The 27,702-nt window shown below is 41.3% G+C and overlaps 1 protein-coding gene across 2 annotated transcripts in view; it reads left to right on the forward strand.

The window, feature by feature from the left end:
• The window catches only part of nlgn2a (neuroligin 2a), a gene marked incomplete at its 5' end in the record, with an annotated part of 200,344 nt that overhangs the window by 16,946 nt on the left and 155,696 nt on the right, over positions 1-27,702 (forward strand). The window contains one exon of one of the 2 annotated variants that reach the window (XM_079811033.1): positions 21,825-21,878. The exons of the other annotated variant lie outside the window; for it this stretch is intronic. Within the exon in view, the coding sequence (XP_079667159.1) occupies positions 21,825-21,878 (54 nt within the window). The remainder of the gene's footprint in view (positions 1-21,824; positions 21,879-27,702) is intronic. 2 annotated transcript variants of the gene reach the window in all.

A 27,702-nucleotide genomic window follows, 5' to 3' on the forward strand; every position in this document is an offset into this window, starting at 1 on the left:
CCCCATAAAACATGTGTGTTTGTGTGTGTGTGTGTGTGTGTGTGTGTGTGTGTGTGTGTGTGTGTGTGTGTGTGTGTGTGTGTGTGTGTGTGTGTGTGTGTGTGTGTGTGTGTGTGTGTGTGTGTGTGTGTGTGTGTGTGTGTGTGTGTGTGTGTGTGTGTGTGTGTGTGTGTGTGTGTGTGTGTGTGTGTGTGTGTGTGTGTGTGTGTGTAAATGCCAGAGCAGAATTATTGTTAGACTGCTGTGCCATGAGAATTTGGGGAGGAAGTGTGTGTTAATGAATGTGTCCATACGGCTGTCAGCTCAAGAGAATAACAAATACCCAATTAAAAGAATGAGATAACAGCTGACAGACACAAGAAAGAGAACAAGACGAGTCATGAGTAATAAAGATGTAAAGCACAAGAATATACAGCAAAGCCAGACTGAATAAGTGAGAGTGCTGAAATCGAAGTAAGAGAAAGAGAAGCAGAGAAATGGAGGGGAAAGGGTGAGGGAAGGAGATGAGAGCAGATATGTATGGATAGATAACGCTGACACAGAATGAGGGTTTGGCAGGGGAAGGGGTCGCCTTGGCAACCCCGCAGCTCTTCCTGCGTGTAGCTGTCAGGCAGCGCGTCAGAGCCGTGCGAGCGCGCGTGTGCGTCCTTCTGCGTTACCACTAGACTCTCAATGAAGGAATTAGCAAGAGCTCTGCCACACACTCTATTTATAGCCACAGAAGAGAGAAGCACTTGAGAGAAAGTTATTAGGTGTGTGTGTGTGTGTCTTGACGCAGGCCGTCGTTGTGCAGATGGTGCATTGTGCCGGGTCGTGCCGTGCTTTCTTTCTCCTTCTCTTTGCTCCACACAAAACTCCCCTCACATGCTAACAAGCTAATTGTTTCGACATCAGTTGTCACTGGAGGTGTTTGTACAGTTGCAGGCTATTGACGAAAACAAGCTTGCTAAAGATCCCGCTGACTTCTGAGGCTGTTACAGAAAGCACCGTGAATGAATGGACCTCATTAATAAACACGTATAGATTAGGTCTCTAAAGAAGCTGTTTGCAGGACTAATCGCCCTGACACACCAACATCAGGCCATCGTCGAGCATCGCCTGGCCCGTCGGGGGATTTTTGGCCGATTGATAAGGGTGTGAACCTACACTGGTCTCGCGGTTCGATTACGATTATCATGCCATCGATTCGGTTCAATTCGATATCACGATGCATCACGATGTACTGCATCCTCATGTATACGATTTTGAATTGAGCCTTTACCTGCTCAAAGAAAACATGTATCAACCAAAACTCAAGTCTGGGCACAGAAGACAACAGGAGCATTTAGAACAAATAGAAAATACTAATAGCTACTCCGGGAGGTGGTATAGACAGCTATTCCCTTACACACACACGCTAGGTGGCAGTCACCTATAGTCCTTTTACTCTGCATTCACACGGGGCGTCTGCGTTAACGCTTGAGGGCGTGGCTGAAGCTTGGTGCTGATGTGACGTCATAGTGACAACAGCCAATCACATTACTTGCCGCTTGGACCACAGCACAACACAAAAAAGGCGCCTTTTGACAGCTAGTCTGTGAGACCAAATGGATGCCGATTTGGTTGCCTGTCATTCAATGATAAGCAGAGCACACGGACACAATACCAGCACGACACATACCAGATTCACCAACCGTCTCTGCCACCTCCTTCCAGGTCTGGTCTCTACGGTTTGTGTCCCGGTATGTATACAAAGATTGGTCGTACAGAACCGGGTGATTACCCACCGCAATTATCAGTTTTTCCTTCATTTTTATCGTTCTTCATTCACCTGTGTTTTAAATGAACGCAATTGGCTAGCGTCGGTTCTAGGGTATTTGCATAGTGCGATCTGATTGGATGGCGCTTGAAAAGTTGAGAAATCTTCAACTTCTGCTGCTTGCAATGCAAGTGAAGCAATGCGACTGAACACAATTCAGTTCAGCAACGCATGACATCACCCATTCAAAGTTAATGAGAAGTGTTAGCGCCGACGCCCCGTGTGAATGCAGCGTTAGTGTGTTCAAGCACAGCTTGGCCATCACAAGGCGATAACAGTCATCTTGTGCCACCACTAGTACTTTTACATGGGCTTCGTGTGTCCCGGCTAGGGTGACCACAGGACAGTAGATGTGATTTTGCGGGACAATGCTGGACACCTGTGAGCAGGGCTTGACATTAACACCCGCCATCCTGTAGCTCAAACAGTAGAGCATGGCGCTAGCAACGCCAAGGTCATGGGTTCGATTCCCAGGGAAAGCAAGAATTGACAAAATGTAAAATGTGTACCTTGAATGTAATGTAAGTCGCTTTGGATAAAAGCGTCTGCCAAATGCATAAATGTAAATGTAATCCGCGGGTGGATTTCAGCTGTGGCGTGTAACGCAGTCACTCTGACTAGCCACTTTGGTGGGTTGAACTTTGCTGCAGTCTTCTCAAAAGGCATCTGTTATAATCGCATTGCTCATTACAACCAATCACACGCAATTCTTTTTGAGCTTATGAATGCAAAGTCTAATAATCGTTCAGATTAGTCATCGCTCAAATGCCGGAGATTTGTTCAGAGCGCGCTCTCACTCACTGAAATCTGCACTCTCATCATAAACAACAGAGCAGAGATGTGTGCGATGTACATAAATCTCCTTACTTTTACACCTTCCTCAAGAACCAATGAGGTTCATTCTCGTGTTACGCATCACTTTTGAGCTTCCTCAAGAACCAATGAGGTTCATTCTCTTGTTACGCATCACGTTTGATCTTCACGTTTGATCTTCCTCAAGAACCAATGAGGTTCATTCTCTTGTTACACATCACGTTTGAGCTTCAGTAAGAACCAATGAGGCTCATTCTCGTGTTACGCATCACTTTTGAGCTTCAGTAAGAACCAATGAGGTTCATTCTCTTGTTACGCAGCACATTTGAGCTTCCTCAAGAACCAATGGGGTTCATTCTCATTTTACGCATCACGTTTGAGCTTCCTCAAGAACCAATGAGGTTCATTCTCATGTTACGCATCACGTTTAACTTCCTCAAGAACCAATGAGGTTCATTCTCTTGTTACGCATCACGTTTGAGCTTCAATAAGAACCAGTGAGGTTTATTCTCGTTTTACGCATCACGTTTGAGCTTCCTCAAGAACCAATGAGGTTCATTCTCTTGTTACGCATCACATTTGAGCTTCAGTAAGAACCAATGAGGCTCATTCTCGTGTTACGCATCACGTTTGAGCTTCCTCAAGAACCAATGAGGTTCATTCTCTTGTTACGCATCACGTTTGATCTTCACGTTTGATCTTCCTCAAGAACCAATGAGGTTAATTATCGTGTTACGCATCACTTTTGAGCTTCCTCAAGAACCAATGAGGTTCATTCTCTTGTTACGCATCACGTTTGATCTTCACGTTTGATCTTCCTCAAGAACCAATGAGGTTCATTCTCTTGTTACACATCACGTTTGAGCTTCAGTAAGAACCAATGAGGCTCATTCTCGTGTTACGCATCACTTTTGAGCTTCAGTAAGAACCAATGAGGTTCATTCTCTTGTTACGCAGCACATTTGAGCTTCCTCAAGAACCAATGAGGTTCATTCTCTTGTTACACATCACGTTTGAGCTTCAGTAAGAACCAATGAGGCTCATTCTCGTGTTACGCATCACTTTTGAGCTTCAGTAAGAACCAATGAGGTTCATTCTCATTTTACGCATCACGTTTGAGCTTCCTCAAGAACCAATGAGGTTCATTCTCATGTTACGCATCACGTTTAACTTCCTCAAGAACCAATGAGGTTCATTCTCTTGTTACGCATCACGTTTGAGCTTCAATAAGAACCAGTGAGGTTTATTCTCGTTTTACGCATCACGTTTGATCTTCCTCAAGAACCAATGAGGTTAATTCTCTTGTTACGCATCCCGTTTGAGCTTCAGTAAGAACCAATGAGGCTCATTCTCGTGTTACGCATCACGTTTGAGCTTCAGTAAGAACCAATGAGGCTCATTCTCGTGTTACGCATCACGTTTGAGCTTCAGTAAGAACCAATGAGGTTCATTCTTGTGTTACGCAGCACATTTGAGCTTCCTCAAGAACCAATGGGGTTCATTCTCGTTTTACGCATCATGTTTAACTTCCTCAAGAACCAATGAGGTTCATTCTCTTGTTACGCATCACGTTTGAGCTTCAGTAAGACCCAATGGGGTTTAATTCTCTTGTTACGCATCACATTTAGCTTCCTCAAGAACCAATGGGGTTCATTCTCGTTTTACGCATCACGTTTGATCTTCCTCAAGAACCAATGGGGTTCATTCTCGTTTTACGCATCATGTTTGAGCTTCCTCAAGAACCAAAGAGGTTCATACTCGTGTTACGCATCACATTTGAGCTTCAGTAAGAACCAATGAGGCTCATTCTCGTGTTACGCATCACATTTAGCTTATTCAAAAGAACCAATGAGGCTCATTCTTGTGTTACGCATCACGTTTGAGCTTCCTCAAGAACCAATGAGGTTCATTCTTGTGTTACGCAGCACATTTGAGCTTCCTCAAGAACCAATGGGGTTCATTCTCGTTTTACGCATCATGTTTAACTTCCTCAAGAACCAATGAGGTTCATTCTCTTGTTACGCATCACGTTTGAGCTTCAGTAAGACCCAATGGGGTTCATTCTCTTGTTACGCATCACATTTAGCTTCCTCAAGAACCAATGGGGTTCATTCTCGTTTTACGCATCACGTTTGATCTTCCTCAAGAACCAATGGGGTTCATTCTCGTTTTACGCATCATGTTTGAGCTTCCTCAAGAACCAAAGAGGTTCATTCTCGTGTTACGCATCACATTTGAGCTTCAGTAAGAACCAATGAGGCTCATTCTCGTGTTACGCATCACATTTAGCTTATTCAAAAGAACCAATGAGGTTCATTCTCTTGTTACGTATCACGTTTGAGCTTCAGTAAGACCCAATGAGGTTCATTCTCTTGTTACGCATCACATTTAGCTTCCTCAAGAACCAATGGGGTTCATTCTCGTTTTACGCATCACGTTTGATCTTCCTCAAGAACCAATGGGGTTCATTCTCGTTTTACGCATCATGTTTGAGCTTCCTCAAGAACCAATGAGGTTCATTCTCGTGTTACGCATCACATTTGAGCTTCAGTAAGAACCAATGAGGCTCATTCTCGTGTTACGCATCACATTTAGCTTCCTCAAGAACCAATGAGGTTCATTCTCTTGTTATGTATCACGTTTGAGCTTCAGTAAGACCCAATGAGGTTCATTCTCGTTTTACGCATCACGTTTGATCTTCCTCAAGAACCAATGGGGTTCATTCTCGTGTTACGCATCATGTTTGAGCTTCCTCAAGAACCAATGAGGTTCATTCTCGTGTTACGCATCACGTTTGAGCTTCCTCAAGAACCAATGAGGTTAATTCTCGTGTTACGCAGCACATTTGAGCTTTCTCAAAAACCAATGAGGTTCATTCTCGTTTTACGCATCACGTTTGATCTTCCTCAAGAACCAATGGGGTTCATTCTCGTGTTACGCATCATGTTTGAGCTTCCTCAAGAAGCAATGAGGTTCATTCTCGTGTTACGCATCACGTTTGAGCTTCCTCAAGAACCAATGAGGTTCATTCTCGTGTTACGCATCACGTTTGAGCTTCCTCAAGAACCAATGAGGTTCATTCTCGTGTTACGAATCACATTTGAGCTTTCTCAAAAACCAATGGGGTTCATTCTCGTGTTACGCAGCACATTTGAGCTTCTGCAAGAGGTTTGCTGTTTGGGTGAACTAACCCTTTAAAGGACTACTTGAAGGACTTTATTTTTCTTGGGTGGCAACAGGCTTCAAAAATGCACACTGTGTCTTTCCTCTTGCTCATAGAGACACATGGAAACATACACACGCATGTACGCACGCACACAGAGCCATTGCCCTCTCATTCATTCTCTCTTTCCTCTCAGGCTCTTTCTCTCTCTCCTGCTGCTTGCTTTCTCACTTGTTTCTTTTTTCTCTTTCTCTCCTGCTCTCTCACTCCGTGTAGCTCAAAGGGCCGTCTCTTCAGTGCCTGCTGCAGCTTAGGCGGCAAGTGGCTGTGAATGCAAATTAGATTCAAAAACAGACACACACACACACACACACACACACACACACACACACACACACACACACACACACACTCTCTCTCACACACAGGGCTTGTACCTCTCCTGGTGCCTCGGAGAAAGATGAATGTGGAAGTAGAAGCTGTGGGAGAGGCAGAGAAGGAAAAACCAATGGGGAGAAAGATGGAAAATAAAGAGGATATGAAGTTTTGAGAGTATGTGAAGAGTGAACATGTCTGACCTTATATCTTATTTTAAAGGTGCAGTGAGTGTGATTTCTGAGAAACGCTGTTGATATTTGAAGGTGATGAGCATACAGTACACTCTAGAGTAAATACAAGCTAAAGTTGCTTGTTAGTCGCCAGCAGCTCCAGACAAGCAATGACACTCAAAACTGTCCTGTTACTTCAGCTAACATTACAACTGCATATCTCCGCTCTGTTCTGTTCTGTTACTCACGTATGGAAAAGAAACAACGCAACCTCGACGTCCGTTTTCCCTTTTGTAAAGTCTCTCAGCCATCTCTCTTTCTACAGTCTTTCTTCAAATCTCCCTCTTACTCACTCTCACCCCCTACTGCTCACTCTCTTTCCTCCCCTATCATGAGTGGACACGCCCTCTGCTGCTGATTGGCTCACTCTCTCTCCTCTCCTATCATGAGTGGACACACCCCCTACTGTTGATTGGCTCACTCTCTCTCATCCATATCACGAGTGGACACACCCCCTACTGCTGATTGGCTCACTCTCTCTCATCCATATCACGAGTGGACACACCCCCTACTGCTGATTGGCTCACTCTCTCTCATCCATATCACGAGTGGACACACCCCCTACTGCTGATTGGCTAGAAGTGTGTGGTGCTGCCCGGTCCGATCCACTTTTCAACAGCATTTTTCAGAAATTACTCACTACACCTTTAAGAGTGTGGAAAAAAGATTGCATACATTTCCCATTGGCAGGCCCAGACAAGAATCTCCAGACTGTTTTTTGCCATTTCCCAGGCTTATTTTGTGGGAAAATCTGCAGATTTCTGTGAAATGGAGATATTGCGACAGTTATTGGGGACAAAGCAGGAGGAGAGCAAGATGATGCAAGAGAAGAGAAGAGAAGAGGAGAGGAGAGGAGAGGAGAGGAGAGGAGAGGAGAGGAGAGAAGAGAAGAGAAGAGGAGAGGAGAGGAGAGGAGAGGAGAGGAGAGGAGAGGAGAGGAGAGGAGAGGAGAGGAGAGGAGAGGAGAGGAGAGGAGAGGAGAGGAGAGGAGAGGAGAGGAGAGGAGAGGAGAGAAGAGAAGAGAAGAGAAGAGAAGAGAAGAGAAGAGAAGAGAAGAGAAGAGAAGAGAAGAGAAGAGGATGATGGCGTTGTGGAACACTCTCAGTGACAGTGACATGTTCTATTTTGATCCAGGTGATTAGCGGCCGCTTTTGTGTGTTTTAACAGGATTACGGCAACATCAGCGAGAAACGGAGGAAAACAATAGTCACTTAAAATGAGCTAGATTACATTAAATCAGCAAGATTAGCCCGCATCTGTCATGTGTGCACTCAAACACACAATCTCTGGCAGACACGCACATGAAAGTCATTAATAGGCCTCATAAGTCACAATGGAGTGTTTGCCTTAGCTGTCACAAACCATTATTGTAGAGTTATGATTGTTTTTGCTCTCCAAGACACTATATGATTACAACCGACAGCCCTTTTCTGATTCTTTTATAACTATTATGCATGCAGATATTAGAATCTCATATTAATTTAGACTTTACATGAAAAATTTGTGCTCCAACAAATTAATTTGTCACACCACATTACTATTTAATTGAAATGCAAAGAATTGTTTTTATAAATTGTTGATTAAAAATGAACCGTGATGGCACTTTATTCTCTCATAAATATGTTTTACCTAAAATATTAATATTAAATGACAATTTGTATGTATTTATTCTAAATATATATGATTAATTGTTTAATTGAAGCTATTTGTATTTTGCATCATTTACATTGAAAAATATATATTTGACCCAAGACTGTATTTTTAGCCGTTTTCCCTGCACAGGTCAGTCTTTGAATAGTCTCAGCCTCAGACGTCACACCCACGGACCGTTGGCTGAACGCCTGATGCATATGGCGCAGAGAATTGGAAACACTTCAGGAGTTAGTAAGTCGTCATCTGATTGGTTGAATTCCACAGGATGTCCGGGAGACGTATGTGTCGCGCTCTTTAACGGTCCGCCTGAAAATAAAGATGTTGTGATGCCAAACCCCCTCATGGAAGAGGACAATGAGCGCTTATCAGGATCAACTAAACGCTGGATTTTCAAAAGTATGTGTAGTATGTAAAGTTTGCACTTCACGTCCGTTTCTTGCATCTAAACATGGCGCGGAACAAAACGAGCTGTGATTGGTTGCTTTACATGTCAGTCAGACGGGCTCTGGGCGGTCCTTGGCCAATGAGAGCTGCGAAGGAGTCTAGACATCCTGCCGTCAGTCTAAAGGTCTGGCTACGCGAGACTAGTCTTTGTATCTGACTGAAACTGCAGTTTCAGTGAGGTGCTGTAATGCGAGGAGTATTCCACATTGAGGTAAAAGTGGCTATGAGCTTGTCCTGACAGGTGTTTTCTTCCGATTTGACTTAAATCAGGGATGTCCAGCCCTGCTCCTGGAGGGCCTGCATAATTAAACACACCTGAACCAGCTAATCAAGGCTTTCTGGATCACTAGACACTTCCAGGCAGCTGTGTTGGAGCAGTTTGGAGCTAAATTCTGCAGGAAGGCGGCCCTCCAGGAGCAGGTTTGGACACCCCTCTCTTAAAAGGACAGTTCACCCAAAAATGAAAATATTTATGCTGAACAGAGAAGATGTTTTGAAGAATGTTGGTAACCAAACAGTTGATGGGTCCCATTGACTTCCAGAGTATTTTTTTCCCCTCCATATTCTGTAAGTCAAAGGCTCCCAATAGAATGGTTTCCAACATTACAACTGTAAATTACCCTACCACATACAGTGAAAAATCTGTCAAATGTATTGGATTTTGCAAGTAAAACTATGAATAACCATATAGCCTAATTTACAGTAAAAGTAAAACAGTAAAAGGATTTAACATTGTGTTATTTAGTTCATGTTTATTACATTATTGTAGTGTTGTGTGTTACCCTGATGGTGTTTTGTGTTTGTGTGTATGACCCTATGTGGGTATTGGTCGTGTTTTATGAACAGGTCATTTAATCTTCATGTGGCTTTCTATTGTGCCAGCTGTATTATTGTGGTGGTTATCGGTTAACTTTTAAGACAAAAAGGCAGATCTCGGTACTTTAAGTAGGTATGTTAATATTATATCACTTAATGAAATACACAGTCATAAGGAATATAAGGTATATTATATAGGCATGCTGTAAAATTTAAAACATTGGGCCAGATTTACTAAAAAGGGCAAATTAGCGTGAGAGCGCAGTTCCATAAAAGCGCCGATGGGAGTGGAAGGTTCTGTCTGTTATTTAGTGATGACACACACATTAAAGCACACAGATCAGCCGGATCATTTCCATAATGACCAACACAATCTACCAAGAGCAGCGCAAATTAGCATTTGGTTTAAGACATTATTTTTGGGGGGGGGTAAATAATTGCGCAAACACCAGTTAATTGACCAGCACCAACCTTAGTAAATCACCACAATTTATTCATTTAAATACTTTTGCGTCTCAAAGAGAAACTCTTACAAATGCATATGCAATAAGGTTAGCCATAAAAATAACCCTGTCCACGTCTTTCAAGCGCAAAAAAAAAAAGAGGATTTGCACTGGCGCAAGCTGTTAGTAAATCTGGCCCAATGTCACAGCTGCCTTTTTTCCCGTAAATTTAACGGGATATTATTTTTTATAGTATTTTTTTTATTTTTTATTGCAGTGTAGTTTGGATTATCTCTGTAAGAATGGACCGTTTAAGTACATTAGTTCTTAGAACATGGCAATATAAGGGTCTCTTGGCTCATGTCAGCTGTATGCAGGATTTGAAGAGCCTAATGTCAGTCTTATGACAGCTCTCTGCAGTCTTTATGACTGAGCAGGCAGATATATCACCGGGCATCATGTTTCTCTGGAGACCCAGCTTTAATTCCGAGCGGCGGGGGTTACCGGGGAAACAGTTTTAACCTTCATGCTGTCTGCATCTCCACCGCACCTAAATGTCATCCAGCTCTGCTCTGTTCAAATACTCCTCTTTTCACACATTCACTCCATCCCAGTCACCTTATCTCTGTGTGTACCTTCCTCTCTTTCTCTGTATCTAAACCAAACACTCCTTCCACTTTCATTCAGCCTCCTCTTTTTCTCTATTTATCACTTGTGCTCTCTTTCACTCTCTGAATCTATAATAATACTGTGTTTTTTGGATGATGCACCATGGCAGTTCTGTGGCTTTTTGGACACTATCACGATTATAATAGTTTAGCTGCAAGCAGCAATTATCGGAGCAAGTCATGCCAACATGGCTGGCAGCATCAGACCAAGTGCAACAATGACCAATAAAAGACATTTTAAGATGATTTTAGGCAAAATGGCTGAAAAATCATAAATATAGTCACTGGTAAAATTATTTAATGGTTTATCACTTTTGACCAATAGGTGGCGAAACTGATGTGGTGTTGTCAGAGTGAGGTGACAATGACACATGCAAAGTTTGGTGTCATTATGTCAAAGCGTTGCAGAGATAAAGAGTCATTTTGGCATTATGCCTCAATTTTTACAACAAAAAATGTTTTGTCTATCAACACTTTTTGTAGGCACACTCCGAAGATGATCTGACTCGAAATTAGTGAAAATCGTACAAACGGTCTAGGAGGAGTTTGAAAAAGTAGCTTTATAAAGCAATTCAAAATGGCGGACGGGAAGTTTGGCCGGCTATGGCAAAATTGGTAACTATGTTCTCTGCATGACCCAAGATTTCATTACAATAGGCTAATTTAATCAAAAGTTATTAGCATTTTTGGGAATTTCATTAAAACTTTGCCCCGAAACGTTTTGAGTACTGTCAGGGCATGGTGTCGAAGACACATACAGAGTTTCGCAATGATACGCCAATGTGTAATATAGCATTTTTTGCATTTATTGACAATATTCAAATTGGCCAACATCTAAAATGGCCTGTATAGGAAAATTGAGTATCGTTTGACTCGGCATGCTGCACCGAATCTAAAGAGACAATTTTTACGCTTTTTGAAACTGTGCAGGTATCCTCAGGTCATGGTTGTCATAACACAAAGTTTGGTCAGAAAACGCTAAAGCTAAAGAGATATAGCTTCATGCTCATTTTGGCAGGCACTTCGTCAAATTTGCACGTTTTTCAAGAACGGTTTGACGAATCGACTTGAATTCCATACATTTTTGTCTGCATGGTCTGAAGATGATCTGGTACCATTTTTGTGAAATCTTAATAATGGGCTAGGAGGAGTTCAAAAAAGAGTTTTTTTGGAAAATTAAAAATGGCATTTTGTTTCTAGCCCTTACGGTTCAAAAGTTATTAGCACAAACGTAAGGCAAACTTTGGACAGGTGGTGGCACTAGAGGGATTGAGTTAGAGACTCCAAGTTTGCTATGGTGAAGGTTTGGACTGTCCTCTATCTGTGTGCCAAATTTCACAACTTTTTACCATACGGTTCTATCGGCTGCCATAAACTCAAGAGTGGAAATAGAAGAAGAAACGGAAGCAGAATAATAGGAACGCCAGGTGCTTGGCCCTTAATAAAGATGCTATAGATTCATTTGCAGCAGTGATTCTCAACCATTTTTACTCAAAGGCCCCTCATTGTCCAACACAATATTTCACCCGCCTCCCCTCACCATATACGCCAATATTTCCCCAGTATTTTTCAGTTTTAATATATTGATAAAAAAGTACTATTCAAATACTTTGAATCCATCCTGCAGCCCCTTGGTTGAGAACCAAGGCTTTGAAGATCCATCATGCAAAAATCATGACACACGTATTTGATAATCATATAGGACCATGGGTATATCCAGACACTTCGTGTTGTCTCACTGCCCTATCTGGGAATGACTAGTTTTGCCTACAAAACTACCTCCTAAAACTGATTTTGGACAAGCTGCATAACGCTCTAATAATCTACTACAAAACACAGAGAGCTTTGGTGATATCTAAGCAAATATCTAATTACTACAATAACTTCTCGTTTTTATATTTTAGCTCCAGCACAGCATTGAGCGCACAGGATAGTGGGATATTAGGCAGCGAAGGATAAATCAATGCTGCCTTCAAAAATCGATCAGATGAAGGTAGACGGGATGTGACACGATCATAGGACTCGGACGTGCCTTGTCGCCTTCCTACCTCCATATGCTGCATGCAGAGGCAGGATTTTTGCAGCTTTCGGATGCAGATTTCAATTACAATCGTGCTCTAACACACCTAGCTGTAATTTTCAAGTGAAACCAAAGATCTTGATTAGTTGATATTCAGGTGCTTTTAATTAGAGTTGAAACTAAAGTCTGCAGAAAAGTGGCTCTCCAGGACCAGGAGTGACAAACCCTGCTTTGTCTGTGTGTGTTATTACATAATGTTTACCAATAGTCGAATGCTGTAGCTATTTAGGGATTGCTTTATTTTATATGCCTCCTTTCCGATATGTTTAGCAAGGAGTGTAATGGTACACACAAGTCACGGTTCGGTACGTACCTCGGTTTTGGGGTCATGGTTCGATACGAGTTCAGTACAACAGGAAAAAGCAACAAATCCCCTATGCTAGGTTTCTTTTCATTTATTTTGATCAGACAGTAGTGCAAATTACAGTTTGTTCCACCTAGCGGCATTTAGTCCCCCCGGAGGTAGTTGGTACAGAACAGCCTCTTTTAGTGTATTAAGCACTAGCAGTAAACAGAAGGCACTCTTGCATACCTCATATTTTGTTTGTAGGGCTGATAAAAAACAAAAGGTTTTTGATCACAATCAGCTATAAACAATCAGTTATAAAAGTAGAAAACAAATGGAATAATGAAAAATAAAACCTGTGCAGAGATTAGTTTTCTTTGTGAGTAAGAGTTCATTAACATGCGGTTACAATGGCAGAAGTTCAATATTACGCTTTTTCAAGAAATCACTGAAAGATGAGCGAGAAGGAGAATAAGTGGCATCTATATCTGAGCCGACTTCACCTTTCCATGGGGAGACAGCGAGTGAAGCGGCACCTGAGGCTTCCCATTGACACGCATATTTCATGTAGTAGAGAGACTTCCATGACACAAATCGGCACAATGATTTTGTCTTATTATAACAACGGAAACAACTTAAAATACTCCATTATTTATGGTCATATGATAATAGTAAGACATCATTTGAAACTGTAAAGGGTAACTTTATTTTTTTTTGTTGCACTCACAATAAATAAATTGTGCTTTTGTAAAATAAAGAAAACAAACAGGATGCCGCTTTCTACTATCCGGTTTACTTTCCGTGAAGTTTGTGGAGCGCGTGACAAAAAACATGAAACTCAACGTATAGGCTACTAGTAAGCTCTTGTGTGCCATCTCAACTCTTGTTTTTGGGTTGGTGGGTAGATCATCTCTTCTTCATCTGCTCTTTTTCCTGTTGGGCGGTTGGGGTGGATCGCCTGCGACTGACTGTATTCATCTTCTGACTGTATGCTCCGATAACGTTACACCCCTAATAGCCAACTATTCAATCAATTCAAAATCATTACTATTGGTCACCTTTTAGTATTAAAAAGAGCATGTGACTAACTCCACCCACTTCTATCGTGAATGAAGTGCCAAATGCAGTTTGGAGTGTCTCTGCTTGTTTGCAATGCAATGATAAATAAAAAACTGGTTATTTGAATAAGTTCAGCGTTTTCTTTACACTCAAGAAACTATATACAGTGGCATGAAAAAGTATGTGAACTAAGAGGGATCATACAAAAGGCATGTTATTTTTTATTTAGTACTGTCCTGAATAAGATATTTTACATAAAAAATGTTTACATGTAGTCCACAAGACAAAAAAATAGCTGAATTTATTAAAATAACCCTTATAAAAAGTTTATGATGGTTGTTCTTGAGTCCCTTGTTTGTCCTGAGCAGTTAAACTGGCCAACGTTCTTCAGAAAAATCCTCCTGGTCCTGCACATTCTTCAGTTTTCCAGCCTCTTTTTCATATTTGAACCCTCTCCAGCAATGACTGTATGAGGACAATTGAGGGACTCAAACACAACTACGAAAAAAAGGTTGAAACATTCACTGATGCTCCAGAAGGAAACACAATGCATTAAGAGCCGGGGGGTGAAAACTTTTGAACAGGATGAAGATGTCCAAATTTTTCTTATTTTGTTTAAATATACATTTTTTTTCATTTAGTACTGCCCTTCAGAAGCAACAGAAGATACTTGCATGTTTCCCGGAAGACAAATTAAGTACAATTACAAACCTTGATTTTCAAATTCAATAGGCTCTTAATGCATTGTGTGCCTCAGATACGGCCTTTCTAATGACGGACAAGACACGGATGTCCGATATTTGCCGTTCAAAAACCTTGAGAATATATAATATAATGCCACGTGCAACATCAGCTTCTTTGTTTAAAAAAATGCAGTGTTTTTTCTTTTTTCTAAAAAGTAGCGTTTTTTTAAGATTTCTGCCCGACAGCGCCGATATTTAAAACACTATGGTATTACCATCTGACCATTACTTTCTGTCTAATCACTCTCTTTTCACTGTCTCTTTACATCTGTCCTCTTTCAGTACAAATACTCTTCCTCAGTACTTTATCAAAGCGAATAAATCCCCGAACTCATTATAGATCCATGCTGGACTGTATAGCAGTACTCGGTTTAATAGAAATGCCTCTAATACTAACTCTAATTCCAATTTACATCTCCCCACGTCGCATAATAGAAACACACTTCACACCAGGTCGGCCAGGCATCTTTAATGCCGTTAAATAGAGCTCAATTATATCCAGTCTATCAAAGTCACTTGGGTGCTCTCTTTCTATCTCCGCTCTAATTTCTACCCATTTCCACTCAGGAGAAGCTGAGAGGCATGAAAACATCAGGTGGAAGCCATCTGGCTATCTCATTCCTCTTTCAAGCTGATTTTCTGAATCATATTTCTGTAAAGAGGGTGAGCCACAGGTAGCAGATTGAACTCATATCCCTCCGTTTGGGATATCAGAGGAGAGGGTACATTTCTGCTAGAACGCTCCCGTCCGCAGACACCTGTGGTCGGCCTGATTACGAGCCCTGACATCTAACACTGAGGGAGTGTGTAATTCGACTGGCATCTGCTGATGAGCCTCGCTCTCTGTGTGTGTGTGTGTGTGTGTGTGTGTGTGTGTGTGTGTGTGTGTGAGCGACCTCGTATATATAACTCCTGCATCTACTTTCAGTTGTGCATACATACGTACATGCACAAGTACCAATTAAAGCTCAGTTTTACACAAACGCACTCACATGCAAAATGATATACACACACCTTCATATCACAAACATCTCATTGACCACATCCGCACACACACAAATGCACTGGCTGGATTGTTAAAGTAGAGCTGCATGCTTGCAGGATCTCACCCTGCTGGTGTTTGCTGCCCTGTTATGGCCAGAGGGCAGAGCAAGGGCAGAACCAGGAACTGTGGCTGAAATAATAGATTGCATAAGCACTTCACCAAAGAGAAAAGAGAGAAGGCAGGCTTGGAAAAAGAGGTTATGCGGAGAGAAATGATGAGGAGAGATCAAAAAAAATTGGATGCAGCTGAGGAGAGAGAAAATGAATATGAGAGAGGCAAGGGACGGTCGAATGGATTGGGGGATGAATTTGGGAGCAATATCTCCATCCAGGTAGAAATCAGTCAGTCGAAAGTAGAAATGAGTCTCTTGAAATGGATGGAATTGATTTTGGAAGGTTGGAGGGCCAACCTTAGACAATAATTCTATATATAGAGAGAGATTGTAATAATGAAGAAATATATACAGTATAATGTTTTGGGGTCAGTAAGTTTTTTTTCTTCTTCCAGAAATTCATATTTAGCATATTCCTTAATGTCAGATCTATGTTCATAATAAGGTCCGCTGCGATATTGCCCTTTTAACAGTAAAGTGGTTTTCCGTGTCCTGACAGTGCTCATTTATCAGTTGTGTTTTGCTCCGTGTTCACAAGTTTCAGTCCTTTCAATAGAAAAGTCTTCGCTATTGACTGACTCACTCATAAAGACAGCATTTGCCACCATCTAATGGCATAATAATATAACTTCTGTTGCTGTTCACGGGAAAGGACTATTTTTTTCCAGCAGAAGGAAGGCTTTTAGTGATTTTACTTCATGAAAGTTGTATTGATACATATATTTTGGCTTTAATATTTGTATTGTGTGGTAACCGTTTAAGTAATAATATTTGAATAAAGGTTATTTTTCCTAGGCCGTACATCACTTTTGACCACAAGTGCATGTTTGTACCTGTATGTACCTTATTGGGACGCCCCTCCAAATCATTGGTCATCAAATCATCATGGCCACAGGTGTATAAATCAAGCACTAGTCATGCAGACGCTTCTACACACATTTGTGAAAGAATGTGTGGCTCTCAGGATCTCAGTGAACTCAAGCGTGGTGCTGTGATCGGTTGTCACCTGTGCAATAAGTCCATTCGGGAAATTTCCTCACTACTAAATATTCCACGCTCAACTGTTAGTGATGTTATAACAAAGTGGAAGCGATTGGGAACAACAGCAACTCAGCCACGAAGTGGTAGGCCACATAAAATCACAGAGCGGGGTCAGCGCATGCTGAGGGTCACAGTGCACAGAAGTCAGGAGTCAACAGCTCCAGACCTCCAAACTTCATGTGGCCTTCAGATGAGCTCAAGAACAGTGTGTAGAGCTTCATGGAATGGGTTTCCATGGCCGAGCAGCTCATCCAAGCCTCACATCACCAAGAGCAATGCAAAGTGTGGGATGCTGTGGGGTAAAGCGCGCCGCCACTGGACTCTAGAGCAGAGGAGACGTGTTCTCTGGAGTGACCAATCAGGCTTCTCTGTCTGGAAATCCGATAGACGAGTCTGGGTTTGGCGATTGACAGGAGAATGGGACTTGCCTGACTGCATTGAGCCAAGTGTAAAGTTTGGTGGAGGGGGATTATGGTGTGGGTTGTTTTTCAGGGGCTAGGCTTGGCCCCTTAGTTCCAGTGAAAGAAACTCTTAATGCTTCAGCATACCAAGATATTTTGGACAATTTCATTCTCACAACTTTGTGGGAACAGTTTGGGGACGGCCCCTTCCTGTCCCAACATGACTGTGCACCAGTGCACAAAGCGTCGGTCCATAAAGACATGGATGAGTGAGCACACAGGTTTGTTTTGCTATCTAAGTGAGGACAGTCCATAGGCGTAATGGTTTTTATGCTGTACAAACTGTACTTTCTATCCCACTACACTACCCCTACCCCTAAACCTCCCCATCACAGGAAACATTCTGCATTTTAACATTTCTAATAAAACATTGCTTAGTATGTTTTTAAAGCTATTTTTAATGTCCTCATATTTCATGTTTACGTCGTAATACCAGTGTAACACCCGTGTCATTTTACAAATTTGTGTCCTCATAAATCACAACAACAAACACGAATATTCACACCCAGTACCACACATGGTCAAAAGTGATGTACGGCCTTGGAAAAATAACCTTTATTCAAATATTATTACACACATAAATATATCCATTTACGTTTTATACAACACTCTCTCTTTTTTAATGTTCACATACAATAATTCAGCCTGACCTTTATTGAATCTCATCCCACATCCTGTCATTTGGTTTTCCACCCAATCAGATTACCTTTTGACACCAGGCGCCCCGTCCTGTCATCCCTGGACAGGAGAGCTAGTAGTGGACTCGTCTCTAAACTGCTTTTTGTCCAGACTGTTTCTCTTGTGTGTTTGATTGACAAGATATTTCCCTCGGTCAGCGAATACACACATTGTCCCCTGATTTTACTCTCCATCTCTACTGGAGCGAGAGTGATCTGACCTGTCTTTCGCTCACACATACATGCACACTTTTTCTTCTTTAATGTCAAGGTAGGACAGCCATGTCCAGTAGAGAGATGTCTTCATTGTTTTTCTATATGTATCGCTCTCTTTCACTGTCTTTCTCTCTTTGACAGGCATTTTCCAGGTCAGCCCACACAGAAAAAAGCCTAAAAAGGGTCTAAAAATATCTTTATAATGCATTCGCTGACAAAAATGATTTGTTTCATGAGGTTACACTCCTTTCTACTCTTCTACTCCTCTATCTGCACCTGTTTATTTTCACTGTGGAATTCAGAAAGCTGATTTGTATATATATATAAATTATGTTGTGGGCATAAACAAATTAAATTAATTAGAAAGTTATTGGATTAAATCTTTTAAAACGCTTTCTGTTTATTTCCAGGTTTAATGGAATCATGATGTGGATTTTAATGGTTAACTAATGAAAGTTTTTTGCACCAAAAAAACCCTTATATATATATACTGGTGCTGGTCATATAATTAGAATATCATTAAAAAGTTGTTTTATTTCACTAATTCCATTCAAAAAGTGAAACTTGTATATAATATTCATTCATTTCACACAGACTGATATATTTCAAATGTTTATTTATTTTAATTTTGATGATTATAACTGACAACTAAGGAAAATCCCAAATTCAGTATCTCAGAAAATTTGAATATTGTGAAAAGGTTCAATATTGAAGACACCTGGTGCCACACTATAATCAGCTGATTAACTAAAAACACCTGCAAAGGCCTTAAATGGTCTCTCAGTCTAGTTCTGTAGGCTACACAATCACGGGGAAGACTGCTGACTTGACAGTTGTCCAAAAGACGACCATTGACACCTTGCACAAGGAGGGCAAGGCACAAAAGGTCATTGCAAAAGAGGCTGGCTGTTCACAGAGCTCTGTTTGCAAGCACATTAATAGAGAGGCGAAGGGAAGGAAAAGATGTGGTAGAAAAAAGTGTACAAGCAATAGGGATAACCGCACACTGGAGAGGACTGTGAAACAAAACCCATTCAAAATGTGGGGGAGATTCACAAAGAGTGGACTGGAGCTGGAGTCAGTGCTTCAAGAACCCCTACGCACGGACGCATGCAAGACATGGGTTTCAGCTGTCGCATTCCTTGTGTCAAGCCACTCTTGAACAACAGACAGCGTCAGTAGCGTCTCGCCTAGGCTAAAGACAAAAAGGACTGGACTGCTGCTGAGTGGTCCAAAGTTATGTTCTCTGATGAAAGTATATTTTGCATTTCCTTTGGAAATCAGGGTCCCAGAGTCTGGAGGAAGAGAGGAGAGGCACACAATCCACGTTGCTTGAGGTCCAGTGTAAAGTTTCCACAGTCAGTGATGGTTTGGGGTGCCATGTCATCTGCTGGTGTTGGTCCACTGTGTTTTCTGAGGTCCAAGGTCAACACAGCCGTATACCAGGAAGTTTTAGAGCACTTCATGCTTTCTGCTGCTGACCAACTTTATGGAGATGCAGATTTCATTTTCCTACAGGACTTGGCACCTGCACACAGAGCCAAAGCAACCAGTACCTGGTTTAAGGACCATGGGATCCCTGTTCTTAATTGGCCAGCAAACTCGCCTGACCTTAACCCCATAGAAAATCTATGGGGTATTGTGAAGAGGAAGATGCGATATGCCAGACCCAACAATGCAGAAAAGCTGAAGGTCACTATCAGAGCAACCTGGGCTCTCATAACACCTGAGCAGTGCCACAGACTGATCTCCTCATGCCACGCCGCATTGCTGCAGTAAATCAGGCAAAAGGAGCCCCAACTCGTTATTGAATGCTCATACTTTTCATGTTCATACTTTTCAATTGGCCAAGATTTCTAAAAATCCTTTCTTTGTATTGGTCTTAAGTAACATTCTAATTTTCTGAGATACTGAATTTGGAATTTTCCTTAGTTGTCAGTTATAATCATCAAAATTAAAAGAAATAAACCTTTGAAATATATCAGTCTGTGTGTAATGAATGAATATAATATACAAGTTTCAGTTTTTGAATGGAATTAGTTAAATAAATAAACTTTTTGATGATATTCTAATTATATGACCAGCACCTGTTTGTGGAAAATTATTATTCTGACGCTCCGTCTGAAATGATCAGTTTTTAAGGGGCGGCTCCTTTAAGGCTTGTCAGTAAACGCCACTGCTATGATTGGCTAACGTCAATGCATCGGGAACAGAATCAACGCCCACTCGCTAGTGCACATGAGAAGGTGTTTTGAAAACATTGTCCATATAAAATCTTTTTGACAAATCATTATGAAATCATTTACTTACAGTTTGTGATCAGCAGCTGTCAGATTTAATACAGATGCTGATTCATCTTTCAACAAAAGTTTCTTTGCGCCGTGCCTCGCTTACAAAACAAAATGCTCCGAACAAACATATAATCCTCCGACGCCATTAAAATAAACCATCCACGTTGGATCCTTCTGAAGTCTCTACAACGACGGTTTAAACTAAGCAAATGTTCTTTCACTCTTTCATCTGTCCTGCTGTCGACAGACTCAAGTGTGTGTACGTCAGAGTACGTCAGAAACTGAACACACATCTGTGTAGACCGTGTGGGCGGGGCCTATGGAGTGATGATGTATAACTGTCTTTCTCTGGAGGCGGTCATATGCAAATGTTTTGCCCGTGTGACAATATCAAAACGAGCCATTTTTGGAGCTTGATTAAATAAATGCTTTGTTTCTAATGAGCAGGATGTTTTAAGCCATAATACTTTAATGGTTCAAAGGCCTCTTATATGTCAAAAAATCAAGGCGAATTTGATTTCTCATGTCATGACCTCTTTAAATGAGATCCTAGATTTTTTTATTGTGGTCTATTTTTGTTCGCAAGAGTTTCAGAACATTCAAAAAGAGCTTATTAATGAGAGATGGTGCTACAGTTTTATTTTTGTGCTGTGTATGTATAGAAAGGCTAAAGCCCAGAGTTTACACACAAAGACAGTGTCAACACTGTGTGTGTGTGTGTGTGTGTGTGTGTGTGTGTGTGTGTGTGTGTGTGTGTGTGTGTGTGTGTGTGTGTGTGTGTGTGTGTGTGTGTGTGTGTGTGTGTGTGTGTGCGAGCACAGCACCCTCTGTTCCTGTTTCCCTAGAGGCTGTTTGAGCCGTGTGTGTGTGTGTGTGTGTGTGAGAACACGTGCTGGTGTGTTATGCCCTCCTTCCCTCAGGTCCTCTTCTCTACCACCTCTCACATTTTTAAAGCGAGGCGGATGATAGCTTGACCGGAGCGAGAGGAACGACTGAGGGAGGACTGGGGTGGGAATGGGAATTCTTGTTTTTCATACCTCAGAGGTTAATTCCTGATTCCTCCACATTGATTTTTCCTTTATCCCCGGAAGGCCAAAAAAAAAAGCTGCATCGAGTAAAGCCGGTGTTAAAGAACGGCCTGCGAGAGAGAATATTCACAGATCTCACATTAAACTACTTTGATCTTGTCGCCGATTTGTGTCTTTCTTGTTATTCTGTGTTTATGATGCGTTTTGTTGTTGCCTTTGCTTTTTGTCACCTTTTGAAAAGAATGAGAACAATAACCTCTTGCTCATTTCTTGTTTTTTGCTCTTTCTTGTTTTCTTTTTTTGATTTTTCTCTTGCCACAGTAATCTTTTTTTGAATTTTCTCTTTTCTCTTTTTCCCTCCTTTTTGTCTTAACCCTAGGTCCACTCACAAAAAAACACGATGAATCGACACTGAACCGGCCACGAGATGAAGGTATTTTTGTTGCATGTTTTTCCTTTTTTCTTGTCTTTTTTTTTTTTAAGTCTTTTTTGACACATTAGAAAGCAAACAGCCTTTCTTTGGTAGTGATGACGAGTATATGAAGGAACCACATGTGCGTATATGTGTGTGTATGTCTGTGTGAAACCTTCTCCTTTGACTTTGGAAAGAGACTCCCGAAAGTTGAAGACGATGGCAGGAAAAACACTGTATCTTCATTAAACGAGAGAAGAGCAGCGGTTTTGAAGTGTAATACCCGATACTGCTGTCTGAAGCACAATTTTACGGCAGTTGCTTTATGATGTTTTTCAAGACTCAGAGCGATTATTAGGCTTTAAACTTATCTCCAACTCTCACCAAGACAAAGAGGTGTTTTCACCGTGTTTTGTCAGTGTGAATAGTTCTCTGGATGCGGTTGTAAAGACCAACCAATACATCCAAGATATGAAATGCTACAGTGCGGAGGAAAGCTGGAAAAACACAGATACACACACATGGATCAGCACATGTTGTCATCTTTTATCTTGGAGATTGCTATTGTTCATTTTTTGGACTCCTTTCTTGAGAGCAATGTGTGTTTTTGCCCTGATGTTCTTTCTTGTGTTTACCAAAGATGTTTTTTTTTTCTTCTTCTTCTTCTTCTTCTTCTTCTTCTTCTTCTTCTTATTCTTCCCTCTCAGTCTTGCTGTTTTTACCTATAGTTCTTTGGGAATGTGAAAAGATGGGATTGAAAAAGTTCTGAATATATCCCCGTTTTTCATGCAAATTGACACTCGTTGGTTTTATTGTATTGATAAACTGCTGGTTGGGTCATTGAGAGCTTGTGGCATCTCTGGAACTGAATTGTAGACTCTTTAACTAACCCAGTCATATAGTCTCCATTACGACTTTATTAATACATTATGATGATGATAGGTGTGGATTAAAAAAAAAGATAGACACAAAGATAGAGTGTGAATGTCCATCTGTCTGTCATTTCATAAGTAAAGTATGTAATTATATAAGAACTAATTATAATTTACATGCATTTTATATAAATATATACTACTTATTTATTTAGGATTTGTTTTACCAAATAAGGAGGAATATTTTGTCATATTGGGTCATATCTATGGATTTTTTTTAAAGCTCAAGTAAAGGTAAGTACTTATAGAAAATATTTAATCAAAGTAAGTAAAAGTATCTAGGTACTATGTACTTATATAACTGCACACACACACACACACACACGCGTCTGGTTTACTATCTTTGTGAGGACTCTCCATAGACGTTATGTTTTTTATACTGTACAAACTGTATATTCTCTACCATCACACACACACACACACACACACACACTAAACCTACCCATCACACAAAACTTTCATTTATACTTTTTCAAAAAAACTAATTCTGTATGATTTATAAGCTTGTTTCCTCATGGGGACCTTAATTTAGTCCCCATCAGTCAGTGCGCATTCAGGTGGAAGTCCCCATCGGGATAGAAAATATCACACACACACACACACACTTAGCTTCAAAAATCCTTAGATGTGACCTAATATGTAATACTTTGTAGTAGTGGTATCGTGTTCTTAGCGTAATAATCTGTTTGGTTGTAAAATGTATAACCTGTATGAAATGAAATTGAATGTAGCTATACCTGTGGAATCGTTCACAGACAGCATACGCAGATGTTCAACTAATAAAGATCTTCATCGCTTGCAAACAATAGGATGCATCTGCAAATTTGGTCCACGGCCACTTCATCCAATGATGTTTTTCAAATTCCTGTTACGACATTTCAGACGATTCAGTGCATTCAGGGAACTCAAACTGATTCGCAAACCAATTTATATCTGGTTTGATCAAGTCTTTGAACAGAATCAACTCAAAAGTGTGATTCATTTGTGAATTGGGCATCGCTCGTGCCCTAGAAAAAAGAGACGGGGAATAAACATTTACGCATTTCTTAACAAGTATTACAAATAACGAGAGGAACGTCGCCCAGCGTAACAAAGTAAAAATACAGTTTTCTTTCATTCACATCTACTCTTAAAATAACTAATTTTCCCAAAGTAAATGTAACGGGGTAAATGTAATTCATTACTACCCACGTTTGTAATTATATAACATTTATAAATAAATGCATTAATTAACAATATTTTGCAGAGAACTATTAGGAAATCTGGAATGTGAGGGTGCAAAAAAATCACCTTTAAAGTTGTTCAAATGAAGTCCTTAGAAATGCATATTACTAGTAATAATACATGTGTAATATATTTACGGTAGGACATTTACAAAATAACTTAATGGAACATGATCTTTACTTAATATCTTGATATCCAATGTATTGTTGGCTATTGCCACAAATATACCTGTGTGACTTATGACTATACAGTTACTTTTGATGTAATGGCATTAAATAGGCTATGCTACTTTATAGGGAACTTTATAGGGAATTTTACATCAAAACATCAAAAATCCCTCGAAATACTTTGGTCAGGTCAAGAATAATTTATGTACTTTTATATGATTTATTTGAAAGAATTAAAAGAGATATTTCATGTCTTTGAAGTAATAAAGTAGTACTATATACACATATATAAATTTAATGAGGATGTCCTCAACTGGACAACAAACACTTTATTGTAGGTATCATTAAAGGTTTGATTGGTCTATAATCAGCATAATTATCTTTTGCAATAACAATAGACTTCTGTCCTCATGTAGCTAGATAAATGTATGCAAGTGTTTGTCAGGTGTTTATGGGAATGCTATTTGTGAGCATGGTAGTGTTAAGCTGCTGAAAACAGGATTGAGTTTTTTGCTGAGGGAGAAAGAGTGACGTCTTGAGCCCAAGTTTGTGCGTGTGTCTTGAGTGAGTCAGTGAGTGTGTGATTAGTGTATGCTTCAGCCAAAGGGTGGGTGTCGAGACAAAGGTGTGTGTCCACCTGAGCCCAGCTCATTATTCAGGCTGCGTGTCACATCATTATCAACGGGAACACACACTCACACACTTGAAATTTACAGCTTCATGCTCGCTTTCTCCCGCCTTTCAGTCTCACTCTCCGTCTGTGTCACTTTATAAATGGTTCAGCCAGACAGTGTCAAGCACGACCTCACACTCAACACCAGTCTATCAACACCTCAGTCCAGATCAGGTGGATTGAGAAACCGAAGGCTGTAGGACCCTGAATCCGTGGACTCCTCCTCATCCCTGTCCACAACAGCCCTAAACTGCTCCGATACAAGCCATCTGTTTAGGGGTTATGCTGTTCATGGCTCACTGCACTCAGGGCCTTTCTTTTTAGTGTATGTGAGACTTGTGCAACAGAGCAAAACGAATGTTGGTGAATTTTAGGTTCAGTTGTTTTATTAATGACAAACTAATGTATTGACCAAATTGATTAATCAATTTGATCTGTTTAGATATTTTGCTGTTCCCGCATGACATAAAGGCACAACATGTAAGATCTTTGCATTAAAATATCCAAAAACCACTAGCACAGTGTTATATATTTTGTTGACTTATGTACTTACGTTATCCCAAATGTTTCAGGCAATGTTTTAATCCAGATAATTTCCCATTTTAAAGGGTTAGTTCACCCTAAAATTAAAATTGTCATTAATTTCTTTCCCTAATGTCATTCCAGAACTCCCGTAAGACTTTCGTTCATCTCCAGAACACAAATGAAGATGTACACAAATGGATGATGAAATCTGAGAGTTCCCTTTCGAGGGAACTTGCACTGCGTCGGAACGACACTTTGGGGATGCTCACTTAACGATGCGTGAAACTATTCCAATCCTGATTGGTGTTACGTCATGACGTAACGTGACGGCATACATGGAAGTTACAAAGGGACGCCGGCACATAACAGAGATTGCTTTCGCGCTTCAGCAAGCGCTCTGTGTTTCTGTCTGTCTTATTTGGTGTATTATTGTCTCATAAGTATTATATATCCCTCTGAGGAGGGACCTGCTGTCTCAGGCAGGGGGTACAATATATCACCCCAGGACAGAGTTGTGGAAGCTCTGGGTCTGGCCCCCGAGGGGGCCCGGTACCTAGAGGCTGGTCTGTCGGCAGGTGTAGTTGAGACCATACTTAGCTCCAGGGCTCCTTCCACTAGGGGGTCTCCAAACTCGGTCCTGGAGGGCCACTGTCCTGCAGAGTTTAGCTTCAACCCCAAATAAACACACCTGACCCAGCTAATCAGTGTCTAATTAGGGCCTTGTGAGACACTGATTAGTTAGTCCAGGTGTGTTTATTTGGGGTTGAAGCTCAACTCTGCAGGACCGTGGCCCTCCAGGACCAAGTTTGGAAACCCCTGTACTAGGAGGTTGTACAGTCTAAAGTGGAAAGTGTTTTCCACTTGGTGTAGAGAGCTTGAGTTGGACCCAGTTAACTGCCTGGTGGCTTCAGTGCTGGTGTTCCTCCAAGATCGCTTCTCTACTGGTCTTACCCTGTCCACACTTAAGGTGTACATTGCTGCCATTACGGCTTACCACGCTCCTGTAAGTGATGGGCCTCTGGGGAAGCACCATTTGGTTGTTCGTTTCCTCCGCGGTACTTGGAGGATGAGGCCTGTGACTCGTTCCAGAGTCCCAACTTGGGATCTGGCAGTGGTTCTTGAATGGCTGTCTATGGCTCCCTTTGAACCACTCAAGTCGGCTGAGGCAAAGAACCTGACCCTTAAGATGGCCTTTCTCCTGGCTATCACTATTTTCAAAAGATTGGGGGACCTTCAGGCCTTGGCTATCTTGCCGACTTGCCTGGAGTTTGCCCCCGGCGGAGTTAAGGCCATCCTTCTTTCTAGACCTGGTCCCTAGATCCTATGTGCCTAAGGTGGCATCCCGTGTGGCACAATCAGTGGTTCTTCAGGCCTTCCATCCTCCACCTCATGTGTCGGCGGAAGCAAAGAGACTTAATCTTCTCTGTCCTGTCAGAGCACTGAATATATATTTGGAGAAATTATATTTATATATTCTTCTCAGTGGATGAAGTCAGACCAGTTGTTGGTGTGCTTTGGCTCATCCAGGAAAGGGCTGCCTGCATACACCGCTTGCTTCATCGTGAAGCTACCTCTGTTATGTGCCGGCATCCCTTTGTAGCTTCCGTGTATGCCGTCAAATGTTACGTCATGACGCAACACCGATCAGGATTGGAATAGTTTCATTCATATTTCAGACGCACTATGCTAAGGGAGCATCCCCAAAGTGTCGTTACGACGCAGTGTCTTGTTCCCTTTCTCAGGCGTAACACGAGAATGGACCTCATTGGTTCTTGCTGAAGCTCAAACATGATGCGTAGCACGAGAATGAACCTCGTTGGTTCTTTCTGAAGCTCGAATGTGATGCGTAACACGAGAATGAACCTCATTGGTTCTTGAGGAAGCTCAAACGTGATGCGTAACACGAGAATGAACCTCATTGGTTCTTGCTGAAGCTCAAACATGATGCGTAACACGAGAATGGACCTCATTGGTTCTTGCTGAAGCTCAAACATGATGCGTAGCACGAGAATGAACCTCGTTGGTTCTTTCTGAAGCTCGAATGTGATGCGTAACACGAGAATGAACCTCATTGGTTCTTGAGGAAGCTCAAACGTGATGCGTAACACGAGAATGAACCTCATTGGTTCTTGCTGAAGCTCAAACATGATGCGTAACACGAGAATGGACCTCATTGGTTCTTGCTGAAGCTCAAACATGATGCGTAGCACGAGAATGAACCTCGTTGGTTCTTTCTGAAGCTCGAATGTGATGCGTAACACGAGAATGAACCTCATTGGTTCTTGAGGAAGCTCAAACGTGATGCGTAACACGAGAATGAACCT

Source organism: Gobio gobio (genome assembly GCF_949357685.1).
Source record: "Gobio gobio genome assembly, chromosome: 2".
NCBI lineage: Eukaryota > Metazoa > Chordata > Actinopteri > Cypriniformes > Gobionidae > Gobio > Gobio gobio.